General features: G+C 36.0%; 2 protein-coding genes across 8 annotated transcripts in view; one reads left to right on the top strand and one right to left on the bottom strand.

The window, feature by feature from the left end:
* slc25a19 (solute carrier family 25 member 19) overlaps nt 1-13299 on the top strand; it is a 21533-nt gene extending 8234 nt beyond the window's left edge. The window contains exons 7-8 of one of the 2 annotated variants that reach the window (XR_012398239.1): nt 9678-9808; nt 12380-13286. Coding sequence is in view for 1 of the 2 variants with exons in the window: in NM_205715.1 (NP_991278.1) it covers nt 9678-9808; nt 12380-12556 (308 nt within the window). In the remaining variant the exon portion in view is untranslated. 2 annotated transcript variants of the gene reach the window in all.
* LOC100536607 (myeloid-associated differentiation marker) lies at nt 12234-21232 on the bottom strand. 6 transcript variants are annotated; one of them, XM_073944185.1, is made up of 3 exons: nt 21075-21232; nt 18508-18971; nt 12234-16145 (listed from the first exon to the last, which is right to left on the bottom strand). In XM_073944185.1, exons 2-3 carry the CDS (start codon nt 18514-18516, stop codon nt 15291-15293), a joined length of 864 nt encoding a protein of 287 aa, XP_073800286.1. In that variant the 5' UTR covers nt 18517-18971; nt 21075-21232; the 3' UTR covers nt 12234-15290. The 6 variants fall into 6 exon arrangements, with proteins under 6 accessions (XP_073800286.1, XP_073800287.1, XP_073800289.1 ...); XM_073944186.1 differs by having other exon boundaries at nt 18508-18968; XM_073944188.1 differs by having other exon boundaries at nt 18508-18925.

Here is a 21232-nt window from a genome sequence, read left to right as displayed (position 1 = left end):
CTGTATGGTTGTTCTGAAATTGTGGTAATATGGAGGAACAGTGTTTAAATGAGGAAGAATCTGCTGGGTCAAAACAACAGCTTTATGATGATAGTGAGCCTGAAAGGCAAAAAAGGCCAGTTAAACTTACCGCAAAGGCCTTATTGGAAAAACTGCAATCATTGCAAGCAATTAGGAAAGCAAAGTTGAACAAAGCAGACAAAATAATAGAAACTATTAAAAGGTTGATGCAAAATAACAGAGAATATGAAAATGAAGTACAAAGTGTATTTGAAAATTTCAAAAGGTTATGTTTGGAGGCTCAAGAAGCACATGAATCTTTGTTGACTTTGTTGCCTGATAATAAAATTGAGAAACATGATATATGGTACAAGGCAAAAATGATTTCAAAAAACGAGTTTATTGAACATGTCAATTTATGGTTGTCCACATCTGACACATGTCAGGAAATAACTGAAGGGGTTACTGATGCAAATATTAATGATGAGGTCGTCCCAGAGGACAGTGTTTCAAATGTTTCAAAGGGTGCCACTAACTATAGTAAGCACAGTTCCAGTAGTAGTTCTTCTACTGCATCAGCTCGTGTACAAGCTGAAGCAGAGAGAGCTGCACTTATGGCCCGTGCCGCTGCATTGAAATCTAAACATGCAATTGAAACAAAGCAAGAGGAATTGAGAAAACAGAAGGAACAACTTGAATTGGATGCTGAAATAGCAGCATCTACTGCAAAACTTGCTGTTTTGAGTACTGTTGGCAGCCAAAGCAAATTCTCACGTACTGGTAGTTCTCATTCAAAAGGAAAGGAAGTTACAAAGAGTCAAACGTCAAGGGAAGTGATTGGAAATGGAATTTTTGATTCAACAAGAAGAAAAATATTAAATCCACAAGCTACTGAATATGTACCAACAAGTCAACTATCAGTGGCCACAGTTGGAGCTAAAAACAGCAGTCCATCACAACCAACTGGCACTACTTCTAACTTCCCATCACAATCAACAAAAATGCAGCACAAAGGAGGATTGAACACTTATGGCACCAGCACTCATCAACATCAGGACTCAAGTCAGTTTGTACAACATTCCAGTGGCAGTATGGCAACACAAGCTTTAAACCCTCTTCCATCATACGATGAACCTCTTTTTGAGATTTTGAGAAAGCAGGAGGAGCTCACTGCATATCTTGTACATCAAGCTCAACCTCACACACTTCCAAATAGAGAGATTCCAGTCTTCAATGGTGATCCACTTCATTATGTATCCTTTTTGAGAGCATTTGAACATGGTGTTGAGGAAAGAACTCGCAATAAAAGGGACTGTTTGTATTTTTTGGAGCAATTTACCACAGGTCAACCTAAGGAACTGGTTCGAAGTTGTCAACATCTTGATCCTGAAATAGGTTATCCATTGGCTAAGAATCTTCTGAAGGAGCAATTTGGTAATGATTTTAAAATTGCTGCTGCATATATGAATAAAGCTTTAGGTTGGCCCTTGTTAAAGGCTGAGGACGCACAAGGGTTATATGCATATTCCTTGTTTTTGCGCTCATGTTGTAACCTTCTTAATGACATCTCTTTTATGCAAGAGCTCAACATGCCAAGTAATATGAGAACCGTTGTAATGAAGTTACCTTTCAAGTTGAGAGAACGTTGGCGAGAAAAGGCCTGTGAGATAATGGATCTGATCCAAGCCAGACCCAATTTCTCACATCTTGTTGATTTCATCGAACGACATGCAAAGATCGTTTCTGATCCTGTGTTTGGATGTATTCAAGACAAACAACAAGTTGCAAGCAAAGCTGGTAAGGTATTCAAGGGAAACAGTTTTGCTACAAATGTTGTTGCCTCAGTTCCAGTTAAAAACTTGCAGCAAGGAACTCGTTTTGTGAGCAAGACTTGCTTGTTATGTCAAGGCAATCATGTTTTGGAAAGGTGTCATGTTTTAAAGAAGAAGACACAACGAGAAAAGATTGACTTTTTGAAAGGAAAAGGAATTTGTTTCAGCTGTTTGAAATCTAGACATTTAAGCAAAGAATGTGACAATCGTCTTGTCTGTGAAGTCTGCAAGCAAATGCATCCTACAGTTTTGCACATATATCGCAAATTGGCAGCTGGAATTCCACAGGCAAAGGACACTGAAAAGAGGAGCAGCATAGTCTCTACTCAAACTTGTGGCCATACAGGGGCCGGGAATGAAAAGTGCTTGCTTTCAATTATTCCAGTACAAGTAAAATCAGTTAAAAGTCAGAAAGTAATTCAGACTTATGCCTTTCTGGACCCTGGGAGCTCAGCCTCATTTTGTTCAGAGCAGCTCATGAATGAGCTTAACATTGGAGGAAAAAAAATTAACATCTATCTTCGTACTATGGGGCAAGAACAGCCTGTGTCTTGTAATGTCATAACTGGTTTAGAGGTATGCGGTATCAACAGTAATAAGTTCTTCTCTCTTCCTGAAGTGTACACACAAAAGAAACTGCCTGTCAATTCGGACAATATTGTAACGCAGGAGGACATTTCCAAATGGCCATATCTGGACAGAGTAACAATTCCTCACATTGAAGCCAATATAGGTTTACTGATTGGAGCTAATGCATCTCAAGTAATGGAACCTTGGGAAATAATAAACAGCTATGGCGATGGGCCATATGCCATTAGAACCCTACTGGGTTGGGTTGTTAATGGACTTTCAGAAGCAAGCAGTAACTGCGAGGATGAAACTGGTACACCCTCTGTTACTGTTAATAGGATTTCTATCAGAAGGCTTGAAGAATTGCTCCAAAATCAGTATAATCACGACTTCAATGAAATTGTTGTCGAGAAAGAGGAGATGTCAAGGGAGGATTTGCAATTTATGGAAATGATGAAGAACTCTGTCAAAATGCTGGATGGTCATTATAGCCTGAGGCTACCATTTCGTAGTGATGATGTTGTACTTCCAAACAACTTAAGTGTTGCCAAACAAAGGTGTAATGGTTTGAGAAAAAGGCTTGAAAGGAATCAACTGTTGCATGAGGAGTATACTCATTTTCTGTCTGATGTTCTGGAGAAAGGATATGCTGAAAAGGTGCCAGAGCATCAATTAGATCGTGATGATGGAAAGGTTTGGTATATTCCTCATCATGGAGTATTACATGCAAAGAAAGGAACATTGAGGGTGGTGTTTGATTGTGGGGCAACGTTTAGAGATACTTCACTCAACAAACAATTGTTGCAAGGTCCCAATCTTACAAATTCACTTTTGGGAGTATTGTTACGATTCAGACAGGAAACCATAGCACTAATGGCTGACATTCAAGCTATGTTTCATCAGGTCAAGGTAGCAGAAGATGATGTGGATTTTCTTCGGTTTTTATGGTGGTCTGATGGAAACTTGAAGCAGGAAGTCACTACATATAGAATGATAGTCCATCTGTTTGGAGCCGCGTCTTCTCCAAGTTGTGCATGTTATGCATTAAGACGAACGGCGGAGGACAATCAAGCACTTTTTCCATCAGAAGTGATCGACACTGTCTTTGATTGTTTCTATGTAGATGACTGCTTGAAAAGCATCTTCTCAGAGGAGGCTGCTATTGCCATGGTGCAGGATCTTATTGCTCTTTGTCAAAAGGGTGGATTTTGTTTGACGAAATGGACCAGTAATAGTCGTAAGGTACTACAATCAGTTCCAGAAGAGTACAGAAGTAAGGACATCCAGTACTTGGATTTAGACCGGGACAAGTTGCCTGTAGAACGAACTTTGGGGCTCAAGTGGTGTGCAGAAGCTGACACGTTTCAATTTAAACTGCAGTTGAAACCCCATCAGTGCACAAGAAGAGGAATTTTGTCTACTGTTAGTTCAGTTTATGATCCTATGGGATTTCTTGCTCCTCTTATGTTGCCCGCCAAGTTGCTTCTACAGGAGATGTGTAGACAGAATCTGGGCTGGGATGAAGAAATACCTCCAGCTCTCCGAAAACAGTGGACTTGTTGGATTTCTAATTTGGATGAAGTGTCAGAGTTTCAAGTAGGCCGATGCTTAAAACCTACAGATTTCGGTGAAATCATGCATGCCTGTTTGCATCATTTTTCAGATGCCTCTGAAAAAGGATATGGTATGGTTACTTATCTTAGGATGATTAACAGTGATGATAAAGTGCATGTAACATTTCTACTTGCTAAGTCCAGAGTGGCTCCCCTTAAAACTCTAACCATTCCTCGCTTGGAGTTAACAGCAGCTGTTCTCTCTGTTAAAGTGGACCAGATGTTGAGAAGGGAATTAAGACTTCAATTGGAGAACTCAGTTTTTTGGACTGATAGTCAAACTGTGCTCAAGTACATCAAAAATGAAGACAAACGCTTCCAAACCTTTGTTGCAAATAGGGTCTCTTACATTAGAGATAGGACATTGCTTCAGCAGTGGAGATATGTTGCCACCAAGGAAAATCCGGCAGATGATGCTTCACGTGGAATGCATATCAAGGCATTTATGCACAGTAAGAGATGGATTGCAGGTCCTAGCTTTCTTTGGAGAACAGAAGAGCATCAGTTACACCCCAAAGAGCAAATTGTCGATATGCACGAAGATGATGATCCAGAGATCAAGAAAGATCTTAGAGTGAATGCTGTTATCATGCAAGATATCCAGAATGCCAGTAACTGTCTTATCACACATTTTTCAGACTGGAAAAAACTGAAAGTGGCAGTTGCTTGGATGCTCAAGGTAAAAAAACTACTGAAACTGATATGTCTCAAAAGAAAGGAATTACTGTTACTGGAAAGGAATTGCAATGCTTCAAAATCAGACATAGATTTACAAATGAAGTCATTCAAGGCAACTTTGGGTGGACAATTTTTGTCGTTGGAAGACCTCTTTGAGGCTGAAATAGCCATTGTTCGCTTCAGTCAGCAGCAAGAGTTTCGAGATGAGATTCAACAACTGAAGCATGGTTCCTGTGGGGTCAAGAAGGAGAGCAGCATATACAGATTGGACCCTGTATTGGATGACGAACTCATCAGAGTAGGAGGAAGACTCAGAAAGGCAGCCATGCCTATCGAAGCCAAACATCCCATCATTTTGTCCAAAAATCACCATGTGTCAAATCTTCTACTTCATCACATTCATGACCAATTGGGTCATTGTGGTAGGAATCATATGTTGTCCAAACTCAGACAATCATATTGGATTATAAACGCTAATGCTGCTGCAAGAAAAGTCATTTCCAAATGTATTGTATGTAGACGTTACAAAGGAAAGATGGGCGAGCAAAAGATGTCTGACCTACCTCTTGAACGAATTACACCTGATCTTCCACCTTTTACAAATACTGGTGTGGATTACTTCGGTCCTATCGAAGTTAGAAGAGGACGTAGTACAGTAAAACGATACGGAGTGATTTCTACTTGTATGGCAAGTAGAGCGGTGCACTTGGAAGTAGCCTATTCTTTGGACACAGATGGATGTATAAATGCTCTACGAAGATTTATTTCTCGTAGAGGTCAAGTAGTACACATCAGGTCAGATAATGGGACAAACTTCATTGGTGCCAACAGAGAGTTAAAAGAGGCCATTTTTGCATGGAACGACAAGCAAATTGAAAAGGAGTTACTTCAAGTAGGTGTTCAGTGGAGCTTCAATCCACCGGCTGGATCCCATTATGGAGGTGCATGGGAGCGCATTATTCGGATGGTGAGAAACATTCTTTGCTCTGTACTTCGCCAACAAACACTGGATGACGAATCCTTTCATACCATTCTGTGTGAAGTAGAATCAATCCTAAATGATCGTCCCATTACCAAGGTATCCAGTGATCCCAATGACCTTGAAGCTCTTACTCCAAATCATCTGCTTCTCATGAAAGGCAAGCCTGCATTACCACCAGGTCTTTTTGAAAGAACAGATCTCTATGTGAAAAGAAGATGGAAACAAGTGCAGTACCTAGCTGATCTTTTCTGGAAAAGATGGATACGGGAGTATCTTCCTCTACTCCAAAAACGTCAAAAATGGACAAAGGAACGTCAAAGTTTTAGTACAGGGGACATTGTACTTTTACTGGATCCTACTGCGCCTCGTGGCTCATGGCCACTTGGTCGAGTATTAGAAACCTTTTCAGATGATAAGGGCCTGGTACGAACTGTAAAGGTTAAAACCAAGAGTAGTATTTTAGAACGACCAGTAAGAAAGCTTTGTCTGTTGCTGGAGGTAAATGACTAATGTGGACTGTTACAGTCTGTGTCATCTGGTGCTTCAATATTTGTTATGGCTCCTTTACGTAATATTTGTAATTGTTATGTTAATTACCATAATCAATTAAGGGGCCGGTGTGTAGGAGCCATTTTTTGTGTTGTAGTGATTTATGTTGTCCACTAGGTGTCACTAACTGAAAACTATAACTGAGGTGCCTGTGTAAGCGAGGAAGAGCGTCAGGTATGGGAAAGCACACGGTTTTTGACCGTGCTACAGAGTAACTTGTTTGCTAGCCAGAAAACAGCAGTGTTTAGATATGTGCTGTGTATACATGGAGTGAATGTTATATTGACATGATAAAGAAGAAAGGAGAAGCAAAGATTGAGGCTTTGTTTAATTCACCTGCACAAATAAAGACATTCTGCTTAAAAACAACTTTAGCATGCATGGACTCTGATTGCACGCGTGAAATACGTGCTCACCCCCATTTCTGGCGATAACAGCAATGGAAGGCTGTTATACAAACAAAACCAAACTTTTAATGTGTCATAAAATCACTCTTGTTGTAAATATGACTGAAAAGATTTCTGAGGATGTTTACTACTGTTAAACTTTTTAGTGAGTATGTCCTGTGAATCATGCAGATTTCTTATTTATATATTAATTAGAGATGCTTTCCCAGTGCTGGGTTGCATCTGGAAGGGCATTCACTGCATAAACATATGCTGGATAAGTTGCATGCATTCCACTGTGGTGACCTCAAATTAATAATGGGAATGTAAATGAATGAATGAATGAATTATGAATGCACCATTATGGATTTTTGGGCTGATACAGATAACCGATAAATCTTATGTGTATATAGGCAGACGAATATAAATTCATTTATTTTATTTTCGGCTTAGTCCCTTTATTAATCTGGGGTTGCCACAGCGTAATGAACCGCCAACTTATCCAGCACATGTTTTACGCAGCGGATGCCCTTTCAGGTGCAACCCATCTCTGGGAAACACTCATACACTCTCATTCACACACATACACTACGGACAATTTAGTTTACCCAATTCACCTGTACCGCATGTCTTTGGACTGTGGGGGTAGCCGGAGCACCCGGAGGAAACCCATGGGAACGCGGGGAGAACATGCAAACTCCACACACAAATGCCAACTGACCCACCAGAGGCTCGAACCAGCAGGTGACAGCACTACCTACTGAGCCACAGCGTCGCCTATATGAATAAAAATATTTAAAAATGTATATTTTTGTACAGTTAACAACTGATTTTTTTTTTTAAACTTCATGAAAGTTTGAACGGATCTTAGAATAGCCTACTAAAAGCAAAAACATTTCAAATAAGCAATAATTTCAAAATTGCAAGGTGATTAAATAGACCTATATTCATGATTTCACATAAATCAGCATGCCAGAAATAAATGATTTCCTTTTCCTCGCATAAAAAGTTAACATGCAACTTGACTGTTGCATAAAACTGGATTTAGTTAACAAACAATTTAAATAAATATTTTAAATAAAATGAAAACTAAAAAGAAAGAACTAAGAACTGAAACCAGCTCAAATGTTCTCAAACAAAAAAAGTACATTAAAGTAATGTACAATTGTTAGTCATTTGACGCTTATATTACCACACTCCCGCAAGATTCTCTCATGCTTACAAGGCAGGCAGGTCTGTACAATTACGTAATTTATTAGCTTAAAGCAGGGGTGACCAAACTTGGTCCTGGAGTGCCAGTGTCCTGCATATTTTAGTTCCAACCCCAATTAAACACACCTGAATTAGCCAATCAACCTCTAAGTATACAAAAACTTCCAGGTAGATGAGTTGAAGAAAGTTGGCCATCCAGGACTGAGTTTGAGCTCTCCTGGCTTAAAGATATTGGCCTAATTTTGATATCGTACCGATAACGATGACATTAAAAATAGCTTTTTTCAGCCGATATCGATATGGCCGCAGATATATCGTGCATCCTTATTATTAATACTTAAAGTGATTTTATTCAATTATTTATTCGTTCATTCATGTTTTCTATATATGTTTTTATTTGTCTTGGTATCATGTTAATTTTTTTTTCCAGCTGAAATCAGTGTTGCTTCAGCATAATTACAACTTCTAATATTTTATATTTAAACATATTTTCACAGTAATTTAAATGAAGTCTCAGTCATTTTTGCAGCATCGTTTTTATATTTTTGTATTTCAGCAATGTAAATACATTTTAATATTAATAGTTTTAATTTGTTTAATTTGATTTATTTTTAATTTAAGCTCATTTAAATTGAAAAATCTTGCATTATTTCTGGCCTGAAATGAATAGTGCTTTATTTGAGTAGCGTTGCATCCAATTTTTTTTTTTTAGTTAACTCTGTTTTGTATATTTTTACAGCTGCATTTAAGCAAATTTAACTTTTTATTTTAATTTTAACTAATTTTTAAACAATATTTTTAAAGTAAATATCTATGAATAATAAGGGTGTAACGATACGCATATTCGTATTGAACCGTTCGGTATGAGACTTTCGGTTCAATACGCATTACAAACTGAACGATTCAATTTAGACTAATATCTAAAAAGATAAAAGGGAATAAGTACAAAATATAATGTTTTCAGTGCAACAACGCTCAACACGGCATCCCAAATGACGTGACAAACAACATGCTGCCTTCCCCACTGTCATGTTAAACAGTAGACCATCGCTTTTGAACTCAGAATATCACTTTATTAAAGTATGCACTCATTAGCAATCTTGCTAGCTTCTGTGTCAGCCTGGCTGCTCGTGCTGGCTCCGCCCCCCTTGCCCCAGCAACCCTAGACCCCCGACACAAGAGCCAACCTCCAAACACTACTCCAGACATGCGCTACACTAGCTCGCAAAATGGCTAGTAACGTTAATGTAATCCCAGACATCCCAAGTCTCCCGGATGCTTTGGCAAACGAATGATAATCTTCCGGAAATCGCACGTCTTCCCCCCCGGTCCTTAAATACGTTGCACACCCCTCTCCACCGCATCCCTCCCAGCTCTTCAGGTACATTGGGCACAACTCAGCCCAGCCACTCAGGTACATCGCACGCATACGCCCCCACCGCTTTTCAGATACGTTGCGCACCATCACCGCTACCAAGAGAGTGATGGAAAAATAAACATTGAGAGATCTTAATTGGTAGTGAAAATTGGGTTTTAAGAAAATGTTATAGTAATAGAGCCCCGTTACATTATTCCTTCATGAGCCCATTTCAGTCAGATAATTCCTGCTTTCAGATGGCAGGTGACTGTCAAAGCAAGCAGATCTGTACTGACTGAGGAAAAGGTGGACACTCGTCATTCTGAAAATAAAAAAATACTTAAAAATAGATTGAAACTGTATCGAAAACGTACCGTACCGTGACACCACTGTATCGTATCGAACCGAACCGTAATTTTTGTGAACCGTTACACCCCTAATGAATAACTGCAATGTCCTGATACTGTATGTGACTGTTTATTTCTTTGTTCGTTTCAGCGGGTCTTCACAGTCTGATCAGTGGTAGTTGTGCTGGAGTCATCAGTAAAACTCTCACGTATCCTTTCGACCTGATTAAAAAGAGACTTCAAGTGGGTGGATTCGAAGAGGCCAGGCTGAAGTTTGGAGAGGTAAGAACACTGATTTGGCCGATGAGGAATTTTTGTTTACTAAGCTTTTCACTCATCATAGTACACGTGCTGCTGCTGATGTGGCAATAAAAGTGATTTGATTTGATTTTTGTGCAATATATTGTGATAATCGATATTATTGTAATTTTGAGATCATTTTATGCCACTGATTATATAACAATTATATAACGGTATAGCCATGAACACTTTAAAATACTTATCATTCTTAATGTTATTTAGATTCTATATTTTGATGTAAAAAAGGTAAACATCCTAATATACAGTTGAAGTCAGAATTATTAGCCCCACTTTGAATTTGCTGTTCTTTTTTAAATATTTCCCAAATTTTGTTTAACAGAGCAAAGAAATTACCACAGTATGTCTGATAATATTTTTCTTCTGGAGAAAGTCTTATTTGTTTTATTTCGGCTAGAATAAAAGCAGTTTTTAATTTTTTAAACACCATTTTAAGGACAAAATTATTAGCTGCTTTAAGCTATTTTTTTCTGATAGTCTACAGAACAAACCATCTTTATACAATAACTTGCCTAATTACCCTAGCCTACCTATTTACCCTAATTAACGTAGTTAAGCCTTTAAATGCCACTTTAAGCTGTATAGAAGTGTCTTGAAAAAGATCTAGTCAAATATTGTTTACTGTCATCATGGCAAAGATAAAATTAAACAGTTATTAGAAATGAGTTATTAAAACTATTATGATTAGAAATGTGTTGAAGAAATCTTCTCTCCGTTAAACAGAAATTGGGGAATAAAATAAACAGGGGTGCTAATAGTTTGAGGGGGCTAATAATTCCTATTTCAACTGTATGTATATATATATTTATTTACTATTAAATGTCCCATTAGGTGAATGTCTAATTATAAATTTTGACACCGGAGAGGTTGATGTGTTTGTAAAATGGCTTTAACGTTATTTGGGAACCAAGAATTGCATGTTAAGTCGATATATTGATTATTGTGACAAGCCTAGCACTAATGAGCTTTAATCAAAAACACTGGAGGTTCAAACACAACAACATTGTTTTTTAATGAGCTATTTCTGCTTGCCAGGCCAGCAACATTAGGTCACACTTTATTTTGATGGTCCGTTTGTTGAATTTAAGTTGCATTGCATCCACATGTCAACTAATTCTCATTAGATTATATGTAGACATTTAGGTTAGGGTTAGGGTTTGTGTAAGTTGACATGTACTTGACAAGTTTCTTATAGTCAGTAAAATGTCTGTTTAGCAGCAGTATCAACAGATATTAAGCAGACAGTTTACTAATACTCAAATGGACCATCAAAATAAAGTGTTACCCAACATTATAGCCATTACACCAGTATAAACAGAAAGGGTTAAACTGTGCTTGTTTTAAATGTGAGGATTTTGTGATCTCTCCTAGCTAAATTCACCATCAGAAGAGTGTGGTGTCTGAGTTAGAATTTTATATTTCCTATAAGAATGCATTACACTGATAAAAAAAGTGCGATTAATGACATTTCCAGCTGTTTCAACATTGATGGCAGTAATACATGAATAGTCAATTAAATCGAATATTTACAAGCAATCCATTATTGCACTAATAAATTATTAATAATAGTTACGATTAAACCTTTATAACAAATTATCTTTCTGGATTACCTGTAGTCTTGTGTGCATCTCTATCAATATCTATAATTATGTCTGTTTCTGTCATACCAAAACGGACAATACAATTTTATTCTATTCTGTTCTTTGTTCGGTTTATATTATATTTTGCTCTGTTTGTACATAATGGAATACTTGATTACTCATGAAAAATTAATCAGTAATAAAGTATTTAAGAACAATTATTAAGTCAAAAATACAGCATTTGTATCTGCAGTTATAAACTGCTCACTGAAGTCTATTAATGTAGAGTTGCTTAACAAATAATGAATTCACTATTAGCTAATGCTTAACAGATGATTCATAGTGTGTAGGTAAAAGTGTTACCCCATATTCTTATTCCTGTATATTCAGTTATGTATTTTGCTATTCTATTCTATTCTATTCTATTCTATTCTATTCTATTCTATTCTATTCTATTCTATTCTATTCTTATTTTCTATTCTATTCAGTTTAGTTTTGTTCTATTTCTATTATGTTCTGTTAATTCTTTTCTTTGTTCTGTACTATTTAATTTTAGTTCTTTGTTCTGTTCTTTTTCTATGTTCTATTCAATTCTATTCTTTCTGGTTCTTTTCTATTCTTTGTTGTTTAATCCAGTTCAGTTTGCTATTCTTGTTCTGTTCTATTCAGCTCTATTCTTTGTTCTATTTTATTCGGTTCTATTTTTTCTCTGTTCTATTCTAGTTTTGTTCTGTTCATGCTTTTTAATGATGCATTAGTTAACAAAATGTGTGTTAACATCACAGAAATAAATGATATTTCACAATATATTTAAATAAAAATCTGTTTATTTCAGTGGTAATAATGTTTTACAATTTTACTATATTCACTTCAGACTTCAAAAACATATAAAAAAAAATCGTACAGACCCCGAGTCAATGTGAACAAATAGTGGTTTCTTGTGTTTTCTGAGCAGGTGCGCACATATCATGGATTTGTGGATTGTGTGTTGCGGATCGGCCGAGAGGAAGGACCCCGGGGGTTCTTCAAGGGCCTTTCTCCTAGTCTCCTCAAGGCTGCTTTATCCACCGGCTTCACTTTCTTCTGGTACGAGTTCTTCATATCTGCCATCGTCACCCTCAAGAGCAGGTAATGAGCGATCAGACAAACCTGACGGTCCTCTTTGAGAGATGACTTTTAGATCTCTGAGTCTGAGAGTGTGTTAAATGGCAGCTGAATGCATTCAGCTTTCGGAAACACACTCTAGTGATGTCTTCAAATGAACAATATGCTGAAATGTTCATCGTTTACATCGATCGGGAGTTTTAACTCTCGTCATTTAAAGCATTGTTACATACACTAGGATTTATTTTTGTTTCGTCGTAATGTTTGTGGTTTGGTTTGAACTCAGCATAGGCGTCTACTTTATTGTTTTTATACGACACACTGGAAGTCAGAATATATTATAACTTATAGTTTTTACTATTTTACATTTTAAAACACTTTTAAATGATGGCGACCCATTAAATAGCACAATAACCAGTTTATTTACAAACCCTGCATTTCATCATATTTAATTAATTTAGATAATCAGTGTGCAGGTTATTTGATGAATTATATTACGTTTTTTTTATTGGATCCATCATCTATCATATATATAATGGATTTATCATTTGGATCCCTCATGGTTCCTGTTACTTTGGTTTTATTTATGCCCTTATTTGTGTCCTTAAAAAAAAAAGAAGAGATAAGAAAATGAGGATTACAGAGGTTGTTTTCGCCTGTGTATTTGTGCATATTATCACATATTTGTTATTAACACACATATGAAACAAAGAAATAGGTGACAAGATAAAAAAATAAACTATTTTTATAAAAAAAAATGTGTTATTTTGATTCCCTGTTGTTGTCTTGTCCTGTTGTTGTTTAATTGTGTTTGCAGATTTTGGCCTAAGTTTTTATATTCAGGTTTTTTTACAAATGTAAAACTTTAAAAATGCATAGTAATATCCTTAATATTTGTAGTAATAAGGAATTTTTAGTGGTATTACTTATTTTATTATTATTGTTATTTATTTTTTCCACTTTTTGCAGTGTATTTATCCATATACACTCACCGGCCACTTTATTAGGTACATGTTATTAGTACTGGGTTGGACGCCCTTTTTGCCTTTAAAACTGCCTTAATCCTTTGTGGCATAGATTCAACAAGGTACTGGAAATATTCCTCAGAGGTTTTGGTCCATACTGACATGATAGCATCACACAATTGCTGTTCCACCACATCCCAAAGATGCTCTATTGGATTGAGATCTTGTGACTGATATAAGGCAGGATGGATCTAAAATTTCATGTTATTGATGCCAAATTCTGAGCCCTACCATCCGAATGTCACAGCAGAAATTGAGACGCATCAGACCAGGCAACATTTTTCCATTCTTCTATTGTCCAGTTTTGGTGAGTCTGTGTGAAATGTAGCTTCAGCTTTCGGTTCTTAGCTAACAGGAGTGACACCAGGTGTGGTCTTCTGCTGCTGTAGCCCATCTGCCTCAACGTGTTATGCATTCAGAGATGCTCTTCTGCATACCTCGGTGGTAACGAGTGGTTATTTGAGTTGTTTGAGTCTGGCACCAATAACAATGCCACGTTCTTAAATCAACTTTCTTCCCCATTCTAATGCTCGGTTTCACCTGCAGCAGATCATCTTGACCATGTCTACATGCCTAAATGCATTGAGTTGCTGTCATGTGATTGGCTGATTAGAAAGTTTAGTCCAGGGTTCACCAACATGTTGCCCGCATGCCTGTTCTAAAAATAGCTCACCATAGCGCCACTTACCAGTAAGCTTCATCTAATATAGAAGTAATCATTTAAAAGTGTAAATATTTGCAGAGATATATAAAAATAAAGTGTTGCGCATTGATACATTAAATACAGGGTATTTCCTGCCCTGCTAAATCATTCTTGATAACTTTTCTGAGAATTATTAACAAGATCAGTGTCTTCACATGGATGAAAATCATTAATTATTACCAAAAACATAAAGTATAATTAAAAGTAAATTGAGCAAATTTGTTATTTGAGAAGTGTTTATCACACTGGTAGCCCTCAACATTAATCGGTACCCAAGAAGTAGCTCTCAGTTTCATAAAGGTTGGTGACCCCTGGTTTAGTCAATGAGTTGTTGGCAATGTGTACTTAATAAAGTGGCCGGTGAGTGTACTCACACTCAGAAACAAAGCTTGCCTTTTTACATCTGTAACCATGTGTGTTTATGACTGCGATTAAAATCAACTGCTTAAACACACTTGTTACAGACACACCTGAAAGCTGAGGCATTTAATCAGTAGAAGTTTTACTATTATGACCACTCCCTACAACAGTTGAAGTCAGGATTATTAGCCCTCTTGTATATTTTTCCCCAATTTCTGTTTAACAGAGAAGATTTTTTTAACACATTTCTTAACATAATAGTTTTACTAACTAATTTCTAATAACTGATTTATTTTATCTTTGTCATGATGACAGTACATCCTTTTTACTAGATATTATTTCAGATTCATCTTATACAGCTAAGACGTTACTGTATAACAGTGGTTTGTTCTGTAGAAAATCAAAAAAATATATATAGCTTTAAGGGGCTAATAATTTTGACCCATAAAATTAAAAACTGCTTTTATTCTTGCCGAAATAAAACAAATAAGACTTTCTTCAGAAGAAAAAATATTATCAGACATCCTTTGGAAATTTCCTTGCTCTGTTAAACATAGTTTGGGAAATATTTGAAAAAAATCACAGGAGGGCGAATCATTTTGACTTTAACTGTGTGTACAGTAAATACAGTACATCCAACAGTCTTCTTTCACATAGTGAAACTGCACAAAGCATCACCCCTCACTATGATGATGCGTAAAAAACACTAATTTAATCGAGTACGCCATATCGGCAATGTAAACCAAGAGATTGAAGACAGTCATGAAGGTCACCACCACCAGATCGTCCCACTCACAGTGGTTACAGTCATCAGGACGAGGCTTATCTTTAAACGCATACAGCGGCCAGACAACAACAGCGGTTGCGTACATGACCACAGCCAACATGTTGAAACTGATCACCACAAAGTCGAAAGAAAATGGAAAGACGGACAACAGCCTGGCGATGGTGAGGAGAATGATGATCAATGAGAAAATGAAGCATATAGAGTAGACTGCAACGCACCACTGCGTCCCAGGAAAACCCCTATATCCATCAGGACTCAATGATGTGAATATGAGACACGCAATAAAAGTCTCCAGGATCTTTAGGAGACCAGGAATGGTGGTCAGAAAGCCACTTATTTCACCAGGTTTCTTGTAGAGGAACCAAACTTCAGCAGCGTAGAGTCCGAAACACAGCCAGGAGACCGCTGATGCACCGATTTCCTTGGCGCACGAGGCGCACGCAAAAAACGTGGGGTAGACGATGGAAATGGTGACCATCATGAGCGTGGACAGCATCGCGAAAGCCATGGTGTAGTCTTCCCAGGAAATGGGCACTTTGGTGTGGAGGTTGGTGAACTCCAGGATGAGGATGAGGAGCGTGGTAAAGCAGCAGAAGCACCAGCAGAACATACTCCAGGCCCAGTGGGACGAGCCGTGGTCTGGGATGCCCGCTGACGCCGCCAGTGCAAAGCAGATGCATGTTAGGAGCACCTCCAGCATTCGCGCAATGCCAACAGGCACGATTAGTGTCCTGAAGTCCACCTGCAACATGACATATGCCGATATTTAATATATTGTGATGACAAAGATGCTGGATGTATGCTGATATTCAATAATACAATATATCGGGATAACGAACATGCTAGACATATGCCAATATTCCTTAATTTAATATATTGGGGTAACATGTTAGACAAAAAAACAATATTCAATATTTCAATATGATAACGAAGATGCTAAACATGCCGATATTCAATATACTGTGATAACGACGATGCTAGACATATGCTGATATTCAAAATGTAAATATATTAGGATAATGATTATGTTAGACATATACCGATATTCAATAATTCAATATACTGTGATAACACAGATGCTAGACATATGCCAATTTTCAGTCATTTAATATATTGTGATAATAAACATATTAGACATATGACGATATTTAATAATTCAATGTATCGCGATAACGAACGTGCTAGACATATGGTGATAATAAATAATTTAATATATCGGCATAATGACCATATTAGACATATGCCGATATTCAGTAATTTAATATATCGGGGTAACGAACATGCAGTGTTTGTACCGATATTCAATAATTCAATATATCGGCATAATGAACATCTTAGACATATGCCGATATTTAATAATTCAATATATTAGGATAATGAACATGTTAGACATATGCCGATATTCATTAATTTAATATATCGGCATAATGAACATCTTGGACATATGCCGGTATTGAATAATTCAATATATTGGGATAAAAAACATGCTAGATATATTCCAATATTTAATAATTCAATATATCGGCATAATGAACATCTTAGATATATGCCGTTATTCAAAAATTCAATATATTGTGATAACAAACATGCTAGACATATGCTGATATTCAATAATTTAATATATCGAAATAACAAACATGCTACACCTATGCCGATATTCAATAATTCAATATATTGGCACAATGGACATGCTAGACATATTCAATTATTCAATATATAGGGATAACAAACATGCTGGACATATGCCGGTAGTCAATTATTCAATATATAGGGATAATGAACATGTTAGACATATGCCGATATTTAAAAATTCAATATATTGGCATAATAAACATGCTATACATATGCTGTTATTCAATAATTTAATATACTGTGATAACACAGATGCTAGACATATGCCAATTTTTAGTCATTTAATATATTGTGATAATAAACATATTAGACATATGACGATATTCAATAATTCAATGTATCGCGATAACGAACGTGCTAGACATATGCCAATAATTAATAATTCAATATATCGGCATAATGAACATATTAGACATATGCCGATATTCAGTAATTTAATATATCGGGGTAACGAACATGCAGTGTTTGTACCGATATTCAATAATTCAATATATTGGCATAATGAACATCTTAGACATATGCCGATATTTAATAATTCAATATATTAGGATAATGAACATGTTAGACATATGCCGATATTCATTAATTCAATATATCGGCATAATGAACATCTTGGACATATGCCGGTATTGAATAATTCAATATATTGGGATAAAAAACATGCTAGATATATGCCAATATTTAATAATTCAATATATCAACATAATGAACATCTTAGATATATGCCGATATTCAAAAATTCAATATATTGTGATAACAAACATGCTAGACATATGCTGATATTCAATAATTTAATATATCGAAATAACAAACATGCTACACCTATGCCGATATTCAATAATTCAATATATTGGCGCAATGGACATGCTAGACATATTTAATAATTCAATATATAGGGATAACAAACATGCTGGACATATGCCGATAGTCAATAATTCAATATATAGGGATAACGAACATGCTAGACATATGCCGATATTTTATAATTCAATATATCGGGATAATGAACATGTTAGACATATGCCGATATTTAAAAATTCAATATATTGGCATAATAAACATGCTAGACATATGCTGTTATTCAATAATTTTAAATATCGGAATAACAAACATGCTACACCTATGCCGATATTCAATAATTCAATATATTGGCGCAATGAACAAATAACATAATTCAATATACTGTGATAACAAACATGTTAGACATATGCCAATATTCAATAGTTCAAGTTATAGAGATAAAAATATTCAATATATCGTGATTACGAACATGCTAGACACATGCCGATACCTGTTAATTGTAACCTATTAGACTTTATTTGGTAGAAAGATTTGCTTACAGTGAACATGAATAAAATAATGCAACACACTATGTAATGTTATTACACCTGTTACCTTTTTTTGTCGATATTTTGATAATACCGTACATATCGTGAGCAGTTAAACACCACAAGAATATGTGATAAGCCTACCTGCAGCATGATAAACTGTTTATGAATCCTAAAGTCTTTCTTTCTCTCAGAGATCGGTTCGCCCAATGCTTTTAAGTTCTTTATATGATGTCACACACTTCTGAAGTTCTTTGTGGGGTTCCATTGTCAACAATTCCATGCGTTTCTTTTCCAAAATTCCTACCACGTTGTTCTTTGGCTTTTTGAAAAAATTGATATCTAAAAAGTTCCTCCTTCTGGTGAAAATTTAGTTCCTTCTGATGTGGCAGCAAACATGCTTGATCATGTTGCCTCGATCAATTGAACCATTTCCAGCTTATCGCTTTTATTGCTCTTCTCCGGTTCCTCATTGGTGGCTGGTTTGCTGTTGTTGTATGAGCTGATAAAAAGATTCAAGTCCTGAACTCTGGTCGTCAGTCCCACCTCAAGATACCTTCTGCTTTAAACACAGGAACGGATACCAGAAGGTTACTCTATTACTTCTGCTGATAAGGACAGAGGGCTGTTTTTAGGTCATGAATGATTTACAGATAAAGCAAACATAATGGGGATTCATTTGTTCTTTGTCTGTGGCTAGTAAAACCATTTAAAGAGTTTTTAGTCTTTCATTACTCTGTGTATTAGGAAAACCCCGTCTCTGGTGTGTAGGAGAACAAAAACAATCATGGTTTATTAAAAATGGTGTCATAATAATGTGACCCTGAATCCATTTCATATTATGGTAATAGCCAAAAATACATTGTGGGTCAAAATGACTTCTTTTTCTTTTATGTTAAAAATCATTGTAATATTTAGTAAATATCATGTTACATAAATATATATAATAAGTTTTTGACTCTTCTAAAGCATAAAAATACCATAATATGTTTGCAGATATTTTGGAAACATGCAAAGTGAACATTCTTGTTTATCTGTAAAACAATGCTGGAGTCAGATATTCTGCTTTGAAAATGTGTATTCCGTGCCGGAACGCTGTCTTTGTTTTGGTTCTTTTAACCCGCCCAATGCCAGTGTAGCCAATTATATTTCTGCACCTCAGGTTGCCTTGGTGTAAAACAGCATATTTTATTCATTTATTCATTCATGAAGGCTCTAAAAGCATGTGTCCGTGACTGAAATGTGACCTCTGTTTTATGTTTTACGCTGCGGATGCCCTTCCAGCTACAACCCATCACTGGGAAACATCCATACACACTCATTCACACACATACACACACGTTTTGGGCTTGTGGGGGAAACCGGAACATCCTGAGAAAACCCACGTGAACACGGGGAGAACATACAAACTCCACACAGAAATTCCAACTGGCTCGGCTGGGGCTTGAACTAGCGACCTTCTTGCTGTTTACAAAAGGCAATAGTATCAATAAAAGCAGAAATGCATAATAATGTGGATAATAAAACTCTTAAGTTATGACAATTTAAATAATTTCAATAATGTTGAATTTACACCATAAAAATACACAATTGTGAGATAAACAGTCAAAATTTAATTATAAATATTAAAATAATGACGTAAAACAAACTTTAAGATGTAATCAAAATGTTAATTGTATTTAAAGCCTTTTCAATAAAGTTTAAATGATAAAATCATGAGTTTAAAAAGTCAAGTAATGATTAAAAAGCTGAATGATTACAACTTGAAAATACAAAATTTTAACATAAAAAGTCTGAATGGTGATAAATAATCAAATTTACAACATAACATCAACGCAACAGATTGAAGGAAAATTCCAAATTATGTTATAAAAGTTAATAACTATAAAAAGCCATAATAATGCCCTAAAAAGGGAGGATAATGATAATATACTTTTAAGCCATAAACGTGATTTGCAGAAACAATTTTCCATCTTTTTTTTCCCATTGTATTTACTCAAGAATATTTTGGAAAGATTTGGAAATTGTTTATTGACAAAAAAAAATAAAAATGAAGTATAAGATAGAAATTGGTTTATTTGATGTGGGGTTTTATTCCGATAATGAGAACATGAACTGTAAAGGACCATATATTTTTAATTTGTTTATGCTGTCGGGAAAATACCATATACATAAGAAAAAGTGGGCTCAATGTAAACCAAACCTTACTCATTTTGTGAATGACTTCAAAGTATATGTAAATCTTTTAGAACAATCACAAAACAAAAAAAGCAAAAGCACTGAAAACATTTAAATTTATGTAAATGTAATTTTACTTTATATATATACATATGAGCAATATCACACGAGTAGCAGCATGCTATGGCTGTATATCAGCATTGGTGGGAGCTACCTTAGCGCCCCACCAGTTCTGACATACAGCCATAGCATGCTGCTACTCGTGTGATATTGTGTTTATACAACAGCACATTCTTTTACATAAAAAAGAAAATCAAACACAGAGTCTAAAACCTACTAAAACCTACTAAAAACTACTTTCCACCGCCATTCATTCACTTCTGCAGCTGACGTCAGAACAGCAGAAACTGTTACTAATTCCCCAACGTCACTTTAGAGCTAGTGTTTGAATGATTCTCTATAGCGTAATGTGAAGCGGCGCTTTTGGTGTGTGACCCCCTTAAGGTGTTGACAAAACAGCAAATTTTACTCACATTTAAAGATTATAAGGCTGAATGTGACATGAAAGGCCATCTGTCTACAGAGATTTCTCACCAGACTGCTGTTGTGTTTGCGATAAGGAGGGACAAGGCTGAATCCAGCTTCTTATTCGCAGCTTCTTATTGACTCTATTCGGTCCACCTTAAAAACC

The sequence above is a fragment of the Danio rerio genome, chromosome 3, assembly GCF_049306965.1.
Source record: "Danio rerio strain Tuebingen ecotype United States chromosome 3, GRCz12tu, whole genome shotgun sequence".
Lineage (NCBI taxonomy): Eukaryota > Metazoa > Chordata > Actinopteri > Cypriniformes > Danionidae > Danio > Danio rerio.
The sequence above is the reverse complement of the archived record's forward strand: the minus strand, read 5'-3'. Positions and strand labels throughout refer to the sequence as shown.